This window comes from Doryrhamphus excisus, chromosome 5 (assembly GCF_030265055.1).
Source record: "Doryrhamphus excisus isolate RoL2022-K1 chromosome 5, RoL_Dexc_1.0, whole genome shotgun sequence".
NCBI classification, from domain to species: Eukaryota; Metazoa; Chordata; class Actinopteri; order Syngnathiformes; family Syngnathidae; genus Doryrhamphus; species Doryrhamphus excisus.
Window position 1 is genome coordinate 2,801,982 of NC_080470.1, and position 15,395 is coordinate 2,817,376.

A 15,395-nucleotide genomic window follows, 5' to 3' on the forward strand; every position below is an offset into this window, starting at 1 on the left:
ATACAGCATCCATATCAAACATTAAACTTTCATATAAAAGGCGGGGGCCTCAAACTAGTGTCCTGCGGGCCACATTTGGCCGCGTTTTGACTGGGACACCTTGATAACCTTTGTCAGGTTATGTATATTTATATAAGAAGAGGTGAATCAACTTAATATATTTTTTTAAATATGCTATAAAGTCACTTTTGTTGTGTTTTGCCACAATGTAAAAATGACCTGGAGTGAAGTGAATGACAGAAAGGTGTATTCCCAATACCCAATTCCCAATTCACAGTAGTCATCACGGTGTTACTATTAATGGTGGTTCAACAATACTGATCCGTGTGGACAGTTCATAAACGAGCAGTTATTATTTTACAGCGATAACGTTCGAATGAATATGGTTCATTTTGCAAACGTGAAATCGCTTCTCAGCAACGAACACATCCAAGAAACGTTTGCTAAATAAGCTAATATGAGTGTTTTAACCATTTACTGACAGTTTATGTCTGACAAAATGTGAGTATTTACAAGTTTGATATGATAGTATCGCCTCTTTTTTGGTTTCCTCGTCATTTCAAATTCGCGTCAAAAGTCCCAAAATCAGTCCGCTTTGTGACGGCATTTCGATTAAAAAAAACACCGAACGATGCGAGGTAAAGAAAGTACACATACCTGTAACGTATCGGCTCACAAATCCTTGCAAAAAAAAAATTAAAAAAAAAAATGTCACCGATCGAGAATCTTGTTCCACCACAAGTCGTGGAAGGGAGGCGGTGCTTCGCACTCACAGCAAAAGCATTCAATCTTCCTCAACACTGACGTTCTTGTTGATAGCACATAATACATTTAAGCCGCCACCCCCCCACACAGCGGAAAAAGCGCATAGTTCCGAACCAGAAACCATAATGGATGATTTTTACGCGGCGGAAACTCAACTTGGAAAGTGCGCTCCTGTGTGCGTAACGCTGCGTCCGCTTGGGGGCGCGACTCACTCTGTTGCCAAATGTACGAGTCCATCACTGTGACTCAAAAAAACACCTTTTGTGTATCTTTACTTACAAATAAAACATCTGTGATGCTTAAATCCGGAATTAAATTCAATTCCGTGAATTACGCGACTCGTAATAACAACATAATATTAATATAAATACCAAAAATAATAAAAATAATAATGAACAAAATTATCTACGATAATATTGAATACATACACGTTTAGAAATAATAAAAATAATTGACGTTTATTAAGATTACTCATAAGAAAACAATTATAAAGGTGTGCGGTTGCGCAAAGGGGAAATTGTGTCTACTATATGCATTGAGACTGCGTGTGACGTCACTCCCCCCACTATAAAGGTGCTCCCTGTGGCAGGATGGGACACTCAAACGTTCAACTCCCAGAGAGAAAACAACACTGCGGAGGTGAAGAGGAGTGCAGCCAAGAAGAAGAAAAGAAAAAAAAAAGACAAAAATTTTTTGGAGTATGAACACATTAATTTTTTTCATTTTGGCTCTTGGTTGTGTTGTCTGTGCTGGAGGTAAGAAGTCACATGGTCACATGTTGGGATTTTTCCCGCCGTTATACCCTCCATTGCATGTGTGTTTCTCAGGTAACCCATGTTGCTCGGAACCATGCCAGAACCGAGGCGTCTGCACCGCACTCGGAACCCGAGCGTATGAATGCGACTGCACCCGTACGGGATATAGCGGTCCCAACTGCACCAGGCGTGAGTACACCGTACACCGTTCCGTTTTGCGTTCCATCTTCTCGGGTAATCGATTCACGATTTTTTTTTTTTTTTTTTTCCGACCTCTACAGCCGAATTCCGAACCCGCATCAAACTCCTACTGAAACCGTCACCCAACACGGTCCATTATATTCTCACCCACTTCAAGGGCTTCTGGAACATCATCAACAACATCTCATTCCTAAGAGATGCCATCATGAAATATGTGCTGACATGTAAGCCACCGCGCAGCGATAGTATTATATAATATAGTATTATAACATAAAACTAATACTTTTTCTTCTTCTTCTTCTTCTTCTAGCTCGCTCCCACATGATTGATAGCCCCCCGACGTACAACGCTGATTACGGTTACAAAAGCTGGGAGGCCTACTCCAACCTTTCCTACTACACCAGAGCCCTCCCCCCGGTTCCGCAGGATTGCCCAACCCCGATGGGAGTCGTAGGTGAGTTGTTTCTCCACCTCGGAGAAACCAGTTTTCTTAGATTCCTGACTATAAAAAGCAAGTAGTGGCTCCTCACTTGACTTAGTTGCATGTTGGAATTCAGTGTTTTTCAATCTTTTTTTGAGCCACGGCATGTTTTTTTTTTTTTACATTGGAAAAATCTTGTGGCACACCACTAACCAAAAGTGTTACAAAATGTCACCACGACCTCACACGTGCATCAATAAGTCTATGGGAGGAACAAGGTAGGTGTTGCCACACGGACCAATATTACATTGCTATGCTAGTCTTTACACCACAGACACTCCACAGTAGCCATGTTTTTACATGACCACTTTTTCTCTTTCCGAATGACCTTTCAGGAAACAATGGTATCCATGGAAAGGAATATTCCAATCTCTTGTCTACATGCGCCGTGAAAATCAACCAGAATAGTAAATAGGGCATGCCCAGTAAAACGTAAACATCAACATCACGTGATAGCGACTTCCCCGAGTTTTTCTTTCACTTGTTGGAATAACTCCGTATTGCCAGTTTTTCGTCTGTCTAGTCTTGAAATTTAGTTTGAATCAAAATCAAACTTTGCTTAGCAGTCCAATGCCGATTGCTGGCCTCCATTTTTAAAAGTGAAGAACGTCTGGATCTGCGTGTTACGTCATATCTGAGCAATGCGCTGAAAGAACGCACCCGGGATAAATTTAAACAAGAAAAGATCAAATTAAATCTTGCTAATATTTTATAATTAAACTCAGAGAGTTTGAGCGGGGGTACACCCTGAACTGGTGAACCACCCTGAACCAGCCAATCACAGGGCACATATAGACAAACAACCATTCACACTCACATTCATACCTATGGACAATTTGGAGTCGCTAATTAACCTAGCATGTTTTTGGAATGTGGGAGGAAACCGGAGTACCCGGAGAAAACGTAGGACGCGGAGGACATGCTCCACACTGAGATGGCTGAGAAAAATTTAAAAATTTAAAATTTAAAAATTTAAAAATTTAAAAATTTAAAAATTTAAAAATTTAAACATTTAAACATTTAAACATTTAAACATTTAAACATTCAAAAATTTAAACATTTAAACATTTTAAAAATTTAAACATTTAAACATTTTAAAAATGTAAAAATTTAAACATTTGAGAGATGGCCGAATTGAACCCTGGTCTGCTCGCTGTGAGGTCTGCACGCTAACCACTAAACCGCCGTGCCGCCCTTGGTTTTCATGGTTTTCAGATACCGATATCAACCGATATCAGTATTTTATGCTGATAATAATTATAGGTGCTGATAATTATCAGACATCTCTAATTAATTAATTGGGAGAAAACCCACGCATGCACGGGGAGAACTTGCAAACTCCACACAGAGATGGCCGAGGGTGGAATTGAACCCTGGTCTCCTAGCTGTGAGGTCTGCACGCTAACCACTAGACCTCCGTCGGCACACCTGACGGTTTCTCAAGGTACACTAGTGTGGTTGAAAAATCACTGTTGTAATTAATTGCCCCCCGTGCAGGTAAAAAGGAGCTACCCGACGCTAAGGTTCTTGCTGAGAAGCTCCTGATGAGAAGACAGTTCATCCCCGACCCGCAGGGAACCAGCCTGATGTTTGCGTTCTTCGCTCAGCACTTCACGCATCAGTTCTTCAAATCCGACATGAAAAGAGGTCCCGCCTTCACTCAGGCGAAAGGACACGGGGTGAGTAGAGTAGACATGGATGGTTGTTTTTTTTAATATGGAACATCTCATTTAATGCTGTGTCATGTTTTCAGGTGGATCTCAGTCATATTTACGGAAACGGTCAGGAGAGGCAATACAAGTTGAGGCTCTTCAAAGATGGCAAGCTTAAATATCAGGTATGTGGCGATAACGTGTAGCACGAAAATCCCTGTTTCGGGTCAAGCATCTCACATTTTCCCATTTTCCCTAATTTTATTTTATTTTATTTTATTTTATTTTATTTTATTTTATTTTATTTTATTTTATTTTATTTTATTTTATTTTATTTTATTTTATTTTATTTTATTTTATTTTATTTTATTTTATTAAAATGTATTAAATTAAATTAAGCATCTGCAGTCATATAAGTCATTAAAATTAAATTAAATTAAATTAAATAAAATTATTTTTATTAAATAAAATTATTTTTATTAAATAAAATTAAATAAAATTATTTTTATTAAATAAAATTATTTTTATTAAATAAAATTATTTTTATTAAATAAAATTAAATAAAATTAAATAAAATAAAATTAATTAATTAAATTAAATTAAATTAAATTAAATTAAATTAAATTAAATTAAATTAAATTAAATTAAATTAAATTAAATTAAACTTTATTTTCGTAATATTACTGTTATTTTTCTTGGAATTGTATGACTTTATTCTCATAATGCGACTGTATTTTTGTAATGTTTTTCTCATACGTTTTTTTTGTATGATGTTTATTTTGTTTGAAGTATTGAAGTATGTGACGTTATTGTCATAATATTTCCACTTTATTATGGTAAATGTATAACTTTACTCTCGTAAATATGCGACGTTATTGTCATAATATGTATATGAGTAAATTAAATAATTTAATTTAATTTAATTTAATTTAATTTTATTTTATTTTATTTTATTTTATTTTATTTTATTTTATTTTATTTTATTTTATTTTATTTTATTTTATTTTATTTTATTTTATTTTATTTTATTTTATTTTATTTTATTTTATTTTATTTTATTTTATTTTATTTTATTTTATTTTATTTTATTTTATTTTATTTTATTTTATTTTATTTTATTTTATTTTATTTTATTTTATTTTATTTTATTTTATTTTATTTTATTTTATTTTATTTTATTTTATTTTATTTTATTTTATTTTATTTTATTTTATTTTATTTTATTTTATTTTATTTTATTTTATTTTATTTTATTTTATTTTATTTTATTTTATTTTATTTTATTTTATTTTATTTTATTTTATTTTATTTTATTTTATTTTATTTTATTTTATTTTATTTTATTTTATTTTATTTTATTTTATTTTATTTTATTTTATTTTATTTTATTTTATTTTATTTTATTTTATTTTATTTTATTTTATTTTATTTTATTTTATTTTATTTTATTTTATTTTATTTTATTTTATTTTATTTTATGACTCCGCAGATGCTGGATGGAGACATGTACCCCCCGACAGTCAAGGAAGTGGGCGTTGATATGCACTACCCTCCTCATGTACCCGACTCTCATCGCTTTGCCGTGGGACACGAGGCGTTCGGACTGGTCCCCGGTCTCATGATGTACGCCACCATATGGCTCCGGGAGCACAACCGGGTGTGTGACGTCCTGAAGCAGGTCCATCCTGACTGGGACGATGAAAGACTCTTTCAAACGGCACGGCTCATTCTGATTGGTGAGTACCGTAATACAGTAGTACTATAGCATGTACTGGATGGTAAAACCTCGTCTCCGCACTCTTAGCATTACTGATTAGCCGTCCACATGTGTGGAAATATGGGCTAATCACTATAAAAGCAATCTTCACTCGCTAAATGTACTGAAAAAAAAGGCCAGTAAGGATAATTCATAATGCCGCCTATAGAACTACATTTGAAACACATATGCTAGGACTACGTTAAAAAGCCATAGCATTTCAGTATGTGGAATCGAACTATGGAATGGATTGAGTAAGACCCTCAAACAATGCACAATGATGAGCCAATTCAAGAAACAATACAAGCAGTTGATGAAAATTTTATTTTATTTTATTTTATTTTATTTTATTTTATTTTATTTTATTTATTTATTTTATTTTATTTTATTTTATTTTATTTTATTTTATTTTATTTTATTTTATTTTATTTTATTTTATTTTATTTTATTTTATTTTATTTTATTTTATTAGGAAAGCAGGAAGTGAACAAATGTAACAGTTACTGATTGTAAAAGCACCACATGGAGGGGTAGGATTTAATAAGCTTTGCTTCTTCCTACTCCTTTTGGACATGTGGAACTGGGAACTGATTTGACAAAAAAAAAACAACTTAAACTATATTAGGAAAGCAGGAAGTGAACAAATGTAACAGTTACTGATTGTAAAAGTACCAGATGGAGGGGTAGGATTTAATAAGCTTTGCTTCTTCCTACTCTTTTTGGACATGTGGAACTGGGAACTGATTTGACAAAAAAACAAAAAACAAAAAAAAAACCTTAAACTATGTTAGGAAAGCAGGAAGTGAACAAATGTAACAGTTACTGATTGTAAAAGTACCAGATGGAGGGGTAGGATTTAATAAGCTTTGCTTCTTCCTACTCCTTTTGGACATGTGGAACTGGGAACTAATTTGACAAAAAAAAAACCAAAAAACCTTAAACTATATTAAGAAAGCAGGAAGTGAACAAATGTAACAGTTACTGATTGGATACTCTGATGGATACTGATGGATGCTCATATCACCTCCTACTTTGGTACGTGGCAAAATAATAATAAATAAATAAATAAATAAATAAATAAATAACACAAAAATAAACAATTAAACAATAACATAAATCATTTAAATTATATTAGGAAAACAGGAAGTGAACAAATGTAACAGTTACTGATTGTAAAAGTACCAGATGGAGGGGTAGGATTTAATAAGCTTTGCTTCTTCCTACTCCTTTTGGACATGTGGAACTGTGAACTGATTATGTGATGCATTCAAGTGTAATCTGATGCATGTTCAAATGAAATAAAACCATTACCAGGCTTTTTTTTTAATTCATTGCAAAATAACCCACCATGGGGCCAAGTCTGCATCAACAATAGGTTCAATGTCGTCACGTCATTTATAATTATTGACATGATTTCCTCGTTTTTCAGACATTTTGGTTTCTTCTGGAGCGAACGAATCAGTCAGGAAATGCAATATAAATATAAAGTTATTAATATCAATAATAATAATACCTGAAGCTGCTGTGTCATGAGGCTGCTGGCGTATTTACCCCAGGAAGTGGAAAAGTAGAAGTTCATTCATCACGTCCCTCAGATCCTGTTGCACACTTCCACATTTCAAAACATAAATGACTTCATAAAGACGATTCGTTTCTCTATCGCCCGGCATCCGCTTGCCAAATTGTGCACCTCGACAAACCCAACCGAATAGCAAGAGAGTCACTTTTCAGACGCTAACACATGGAGAATCGTTTGTCCTACAGGAGAAACCATCAAGATCGTAATCGAGGACTACGTCCAGCATCTGAGCGGCTACAACTTCAAGCTCAAATTCGATCCCGAGCTGCTGTTCAGCCAGCGTTTCCAGTACCAGAACCGCATCGCGTCCGAGTTCAACACCCTCTACCACTGGCACCCACTCATGCCCGATTCCTTCCACATCGAGGAGAAAGATTACACCTACAAAGAGTTCGTTTTTAACACTTCTGTCGTGACCGAGCACGGGATCGCTAACCTGGTGGAGTCGTTCACCAAGCAGATAGCCGGCCGGGTAGGTTTGTTTTACATTAGTGGCGCTAGCTAGATGTTAGCTACTGCTAACATCTTTTCCCGTTGTGTTGTTTTCAGGTTGCCGGTGGGCGGAATGTCCCCGCGCCGATCATGTATGTGGCCGTTAAATCCATCGAGGACAGCAGGAAAATGCGCTATCAGTCCCTGAACGCATACAGGAAAAGATTCTCCATGACTCCGTATAAGTCATTCGAGGACTTGACAGGTGAGATGAGCATTTATAATCATATTTTGGTTATGGTTTTGTTTATTTTGTATGACAAAGTATTAGCGCCACATTGGAAAAAAAAAACATTCAGAAATTTTGAGAATAACATCATAAATTTACGATAAAAAACTCAGGCATTGGGGTTAAGAATGGCTAGTGAGAAGGGCTAGCTAGCTAGACATGCTAATCTCTCTGTGCACAATTATGTAATATTACTTACTATGACTTTATTTTCGTAATTTTTTTACAGCTTTATTGTTGTAAATAATAATAAAATAAAATAAAATAAAATAAAATAAAATAAAATAAAATAAAATAAAATAAAATAAAATAAAATAAAATAAAATAAAATAAAATAAAATAAAATATAATATAATATAATATAATATTTCCACTTTATTATGGTAAATTTGCGACTTTACTCTTGTAAACTTTATTTTCGTAATATTACTGTTATTTTTCTTGGAACTTTACTCTCGTAAATATGCGACGTTATTGTCATAATATTTCCACTTTATTATGGTAAATTTACAACTTTACTCTCGTAAATATTCAACGTTATTGTCATAATATTTCCACTTTATTATGGTAAATTTACAACTTTACTCTCGTAAATATCCGACGTTATTGTCATAATATTTCCACTTTATTATGGTAAATTTACAACTTTACTCTCGTAAATATCCGACGTTATTGTCATAATATTTCCACTTTATTATGGTAAATTTACAACTTTACTCTCGTAAATATCCGACGTTATTGTCATAATATTTCCACTTTATTATGGTAAATTTACAACTTTACTCTCGTAAATATCCGACGTTATTGTCATAATATTTCCACTTTATTATGGTAAATTTACAACTTTACTCTCATAAATGTGCGATTTTACTCTTGTAAACTTATTTATTTATTTTCGTAATATTACAGTTATTTTTCTCGTAATTGTATGACTTTATTCTCATTATGCGACTGTATGTTTGTAATGTTTTTCTCATACGTTTACGGCTCGTAATAATCGCGACTCCATTATCATAAATTCACAACCTTAGTCTATAACAAGTTGTGTTACTTATACATTTATGTCTCTATTCTAATAATATTGCGACTTTAAGATTCATAACATTTACGGCTTTATACTCGGAATTTCCGACTTTATACTTGTAAATTCACTAGTTTATTTTCATAATGTTACAAGTTTTTTTTCTCGTAAATTCCCGACTTCATTCTTGTAAATATACAACTTTATTTTCACATTACATTTTTTTTTTGTACATTTACGACTTTATTCTTGTAAATTTACAACTTCATGTATTTGATATAACAAGTTTTGTTACATTTATGGCTCTATTCTCATAATATTGCGACTTTATGATCATAACATTCACGGCTTTACACTTGTAAATTTACTAGTTTATTTTCATAATGGTACAAGTTTTTTTTCTCATAAATTCCTGACTTCATTCTTGGAAATTTACAATGTAATTTTCGTAATATAAAAAATGTTGCTAATTTACAACTTTATTCTCGCTAATTTACGACTTTAAACAAACAAATTCTTGTTAATGTACAACTTTCTGAATATTACAAGTTTATATATATATATATATATTTTAATATTACAAGTTTATTCTCAAAATCTACGATTTTTAAATGTTATTTTCGCAAATTTACAACTTTACTCTCGCTAATTTACGACTTTAAACAAACAAATTCTTGTTAATGTACAACTTTCTGAATATTACAAGTTTATATATATATATATATTTTAATATTACAAGTTTATTCTCAAAATCTACGATTTTTAAACTTTATTTTCGCAAATGTACAACTTTACTCTCGCTAATTTACGACTTTAAACAAACAAATTATTGTTAATGTACAACTTTCTGAATATTACAAGTTTATATATATATATATATATTTTAATATTACAAGTTTATTCTGAAAATCTACGATTTTTAAACTTTATTTTCGCAAATTTACAACTTTACTCTCGCTAATTTACGACTTTAAACAAACTAATTCTAGTTAATGTACAATTTTCTGAATATTACAAGTTTATATATATATATATATATATATTTTTTTTTAAATATTACAAGTTTATTCTCAAAATCTATGATTTTTAAACTTTATTTTTGCAAATTTACTACTTTACTCTTGCTAATTTACGACTTTAAATAAACAAATTCTTCTTAATGTACAACTTTCTGAATATTACAAGTTTATATATATATATATATATATATATTTTTTTTTTAAATATTACAAGTTTATTCTCAAAATCTATGATTTTTCTTTTTTTTTTACGATTTTTTTTCATCGTCGTAATTTTGAACTTAGTACTTACATGTCACGTTCACAGATAAAAAGAGCAGTTTTACCCCAATTCTCTCCTTAAACACACACTATGACGTTTAGAAAATGTGACATTTTTGCTGAATGTATTGCATCGTTTATCAAAACAAAATGATACACCTCTTAAAAAAAAACCGAATTAAAGCGTTTATGAAAGTATTTCCGCTAGTATACAACCCAGATGCTAAGTTCGTGTAAGCAAATCGTCAACGCGGTGAACGAGATATAAACAAAAACAAGAGGTCTCACTCCGGAGGGGAAAGTTTAGAATATTTTTCTTCAAAAACACTGAAGTATAAAAATTTTGAACATATGTGAGCGAGCCAGTGATATTCCAGTAGAACGGAATAAACAATAATAAATATTTATCCTCCTTATAATAAAAACCAGATTGATATAAACTAAAGTTGTTTTCTTCCTCCATCTTTAGGAGAAAAAGAAATGGCAGCAGTTCTGGAGGAGATGTACGGTGACGTTGACGCTGTGGAACTCTACCCGGGACTGCTGGTGGAAAAACCCCGGCAAAACGCCATCTTTGGGGAGACCATGGTGGAGATGGGCGCCCCTTTCTCACTCAAAGGCTTGATGGGAAACCCCATTTGTTCTCCGGAATACTGGAAACCCAGCACCTTCGGAGGCAGCGTAGGATTCGACATCGTCAACACGGCATCGCTGCAGAAGCTGGTGTGCAATAACGTGAGGGGGCCTTGCCCCGTGGCGTCTTTTAATGTGCCTGACGTGAAAGATACAGGATCCGTGGTCATCAATTCCAGCACGTCGCCGTCACGCCGTAGTGACATCAACCCTACGGTCATTTTGAAAGAAAGGACTACTGAGCTCTAAAGTTTATTGCAGTATTTGTTATTATTTCATTCAGCTATTTAATTATTTATTGTTAATTATTTATTGTATTTATAAGAGAAATACACCACTTTATTAATTTTTTTAAATTAAATTTACTAGTTTATTTTATTTTATTTTTTTTTTTAAGTTTTTTTTTCCATAAATTTCCGACTTCATTCTTGTAAATTTACAACTTAATTTTCGTAATATAAAAAAATTTTGTTCTTGTAATTTTATGACATTATTCTCATAATATTGCAACTTTATTTTCGCAAATTTACAACAAACTAATTCTTGTCAATGTACAACTTTCGGAATATTTGAATATAATATTTGATTATTTATTTTTAATTATTTATTTTATTTGTAAGAGAAATCCACCACTTGCAGACTTTATACTTAAAGTCTGCAAGTACTTAATTTTTTTTAATTAAATTTGCTAGTTTATTTTCATAATGTTACAAGTTTTTTTTCTCGTAAATTTCCAACGTAAATTTCCAACGTAAATTTCCAACGTAAATTTCCAACGTAAATTTCCGACTTCATTCTTGTAATTTTACAACTTAATTTTCGTAACTTGTAATTTTATGACATTATTCTCATAATGTTGCAACTTTATTTTCGCAAATTTACTCTCGCTAATTTACGACTTTAAACAAACTAATTCTTGTTAATGTACAACTTTCTGAATATAATATTTAATTATTTATTGTTAATTATTTATTGTATTCATAAGAGAAATCCACCACTTGCAGACTTTATTCTTTATTAATTTTTTTAAAATTAAATTTACTAATTTATTTTGATAGTGTTACAATTTTTTTTTCTCGTAAATTTCCGACTTCATTCTTGTAAATTTACAACTTAATTTTCGTAATACAAAAAAATGTTGTTCTTGTAATTTTATGACATTATTCTCATAATATTGCAACTTTATTTTCGCAAATTTACAACTTTACTCTCGCTAATTTACGACTCTTTACGATTCTTGTTAATGTACAACTTTCGGAATATTTGAATATAATTTTTAATTATTTATTGTTAATTATTTATTGTATTTGTAAGAGAAATCCACCACTTGCAGACGTTATACTTTATTAATTTTCTAAATTAAATTTACTAGTTTATTTTGATAATTTTACAAGTTTTTTTTCTTGTAAATTTCCGACTTCATTCTTGTAAATTTACAACTTAATTTTCGTAATATAAAAAAAAAATTGTTCTTGTAATTTTATGACATTATTCTCATAATATTGCCACTTTATTTTCGCAAATTTACAACTTTACTCTCGCTAATTTACGACTTTAAACAAACAAAATTCTTGTTAATGTACAACTTTCGGAATATTTGAATATAATATTGAATTATTTATTGTTAATTATTTATTGTATTTATCAGAGAATGATAAATTTCTATGGAATTCTATATGTTGTTTTATGGCTAAATGTGGTTTATTTATTACAACACAGCGTGTATTGTAAGTTATTGTAAAATGAAAGACCTCAGCGACTGCCACCTGATACTTGAACGTTAGTTTACAATTTTCACGCCGTTATAGTATAAGTTACATGGCTGACGTTTTTTTTTTTTTTTATTTATACACTAAGTGCTGCTCGTTTTTTCCACTTTTAAGTATTTTTACTTTGTACCAGACAAAACGTAGTACTTGTTGAGTTGTGGATACAGTGACCCTTTAAAATTATTGAATGATTTTAATTGATTTGAGTATTTTTTTGTATTTATAATTGTTTTTTTTTTATGTGTTTTTTTTATAGTCATTTGAAATGACACTGGATCTAAGTTGCACAGTTTTATATTAATGTGTATTTGATGTCTTGTAGAAAACTCACTTGAATATTCATGTTAGATATGTTATCAACGGCTATTTACATATCAGGTTAGCGCTAATTGTGCTTAGCGGGAAATGATGAATATCATTGTTATCATTGTCACTCTTTTCTTTGATATTCTTGACATTCAATCTTTTGATCCAAGTTGTGGAAATGTGCAAAGTATTTTTGATTATTAAATTATATTTATGATATCAAATCTTGTTTTTTTTTTAATGCACAAGACTAGACACACACAAACTAAAAAGTACTTAGTGGGAAAAAATTGGGCTAATAAATTGACAATAAACTATACTACAACTATAATAATGAAAATGGTAATATTAATGCTGATTATAATAATGGTGATAAAAAATAACAATAATAATGGTAATAATGATAAAGATTCTAACAATAATGATATTCTAACAATATTTAATTATTTATTGTTAATTATTTATTTTATTTATAAGAGAAATCCACCACTGGCAGACTTTATACTTTATTAAATTTTTTTTTAATTAAATGTACTAGTTTATTTTCATAATATTACAAGTTTTTTTTCTCGTAAATTTCCGACTTCATTCTTGTAAATTTACAACTTAATTTTCGTAATATAAAAAAAAATTGTTCTTGTAATTTTGACGACATTATTCTCATAATATTGCAACTTTATTTTCGCAAAATTACAACTTTATTCTCGCTAATTTACGACTTTAAACAAACAAATTCTTGTTGATGTACAACTTTCGGAATATTTGAATATAATATTCAATTATTTATTGTATTTATAAGAGAAATCCACCACTTGCAGACTTTATACTTGTAAATTTACTAGTTTATTTTCATAATGTTACAAGTTTTTTTCTCGTAAATTTCCGACTTCATTCTTGTAAATTTACAACTTAATTTTCGTAATATAAAAAAACTTTGTTCTTGTAATTTTGACGACATTATTCTCATAATATTGCAACTTTATTTTCGCAAAATTACAACTATATTCTCGCTAATTTACGACTTTAAACAAACAAATTGTTGTTAATGTACAACTTATTAAATTATATTTATGATATCAAATCTTGTTTTTTTTTAATGCACAAGACTAGACACACACAAACTAAAAAGTACTTAGTGGGAAAAAAGTGGGCTAATAAATTGACAATAAACTATACTACAACTATAATAATGACAATGGTAATATTAATGCTGATTATAATAATGGTGATAAAAATAACAATAATAATGGTAATAATGATAAAGATTCTAACAATAATGATATTCTAACAATATTTAATTATTTATTGTTAATTATTTATTGTATTTAAAAGAGAAATCCACCACTGGCAGACTTTATACTTTATTAATTTTTTTTAAATTAAATTTACTAGTTTATTTTCATAATGTTACAAGTTTTTTTTCTCGTAAATTTCCGACTTCATTCTTGTAAATTTACAACTTAATTTTCGTAATATAAAAAAAAATTGTTCTTGTAATTTTATGACATTATTCTCATAATATTGCAACTTTATTTTCGCAAATTTACAACTTTAAACAAACAAATTCTTGTTGATGTACAACTTTCGGAATATTTGAATATAATGTTTAATTATTTATTGTATTTATAAGAGAAATCCACCACTTGCAGACTTTATACTTGTAAATTTACTAGTTTATTTTCATAATGTTACAAGTTTTTTTTTCTCGTAAATTCCCGATTTCATTCTTGTAAATTTACAACTTATTTTTCGTAATATAAAAAAAAATTGTTCTTGTAATTTTTACGACATTATTCTAATAATATTGCAACTTTATTTTCGCAAAATTACAACTTTACTCTCGCTAATTTACGACTTTAAACAAACAAATTGTTGTTAATGTACAACTTATTAAATTATATTTATGATATAAAATCTTGTTTTTTTTTTAATGCACAAGACTAGATACACACAAACTAAAAAGTACTTAGTGGGAAAAAAAGTGGGCTAATAAATTGACAATAAACTATACTACAACTATAATGATGAAAATGGTAATATTAATGCTGATTATAATAATGGTGATAAAAATAACAATAATAATGGTAATAATGATAAAGATTCTAACAATAATGATATTCTAACAATATTTAATTATTTATTGTTAATTATTTATTGTATTTAAAAGAGAAATCCACCACTGGCAGACTTTATACTTTATTAATTTTTTTTAAATTAAATTTACTAGTTTATTTTCATAATGTTACAAGTTTTTTTTCTCGTAAATTTCCGACTTCATTCTTGTAAATTTACAACTTAATTTTCGTAATATAAAAAAAAATTGTTCTTGTAATTTTATGACATTATTCTCATAATATTGCAACTTTATTTTCGCAAAATTACAACTTTACTCTCGCTAATTTACGACTTTAAATCATCATGGACAATATAAGCTTTTGCTTCAGCCTACTCCTTTTGGGCTTGTGATCATATAGTT

The 15,395-nt window shown here is 30.0% G+C and overlaps 2 protein-coding genes across 2 annotated transcripts in view; one reads left to right on the forward strand and one right to left on the reverse strand.

Moving 5' to 3' along the window:
• LOC131130190 (cytosolic phospholipase A2-like) overlaps positions 1 to 925 on the reverse strand; it is a 29,355-nt gene extending 28,430 nt beyond the window's left edge. The window contains exon 1 of the mRNA XM_058074448.1: positions 658 to 925. The gene's annotated coding sequence lies outside the window, so the exon portion shown is untranslated. The remainder of the gene's footprint in view (positions 1 to 657) is intronic.
• LOC131130186 (prostaglandin G/H synthase 2-like) overlaps positions 1 to 13,108 on the forward strand; it is a 34,238-nt gene extending 21,130 nt beyond the window's left edge. Inside the window, exons 3-12 of the mRNA XM_058074442.1 lie at positions 1,355 to 1,520; positions 1,593 to 1,709; positions 1,802 to 1,945; positions 2,032 to 2,175; positions 3,700 to 3,881; positions 3,956 to 4,039; positions 5,344 to 5,590; positions 7,375 to 7,661; positions 7,739 to 7,886; positions 10,681 to 13,108. Of these exons, the coding sequence (XP_057930425.1) occupies positions 1,466 to 1,520; positions 1,593 to 1,709; positions 1,802 to 1,945; positions 2,032 to 2,175; positions 3,700 to 3,881; positions 3,956 to 4,039; positions 5,344 to 5,590; positions 7,375 to 7,661; positions 7,739 to 7,886; positions 10,681 to 11,093 (1,821 nt within the window). The 5' untranslated portion in view covers positions 1,355 to 1,465 and the 3' untranslated portion in view covers positions 11,094 to 13,108. The remainder of the gene's footprint in view (positions 1 to 1,354; positions 1,521 to 1,592; positions 1,710 to 1,801; positions 1,946 to 2,031; positions 2,176 to 3,699; positions 3,882 to 3,955; positions 4,040 to 5,343; positions 5,591 to 7,374; positions 7,662 to 7,738; positions 7,887 to 10,680) is intronic.
• The last annotated feature ends 2,287 nt before the right edge of the window (positions 13,109 to 15,395 follow it).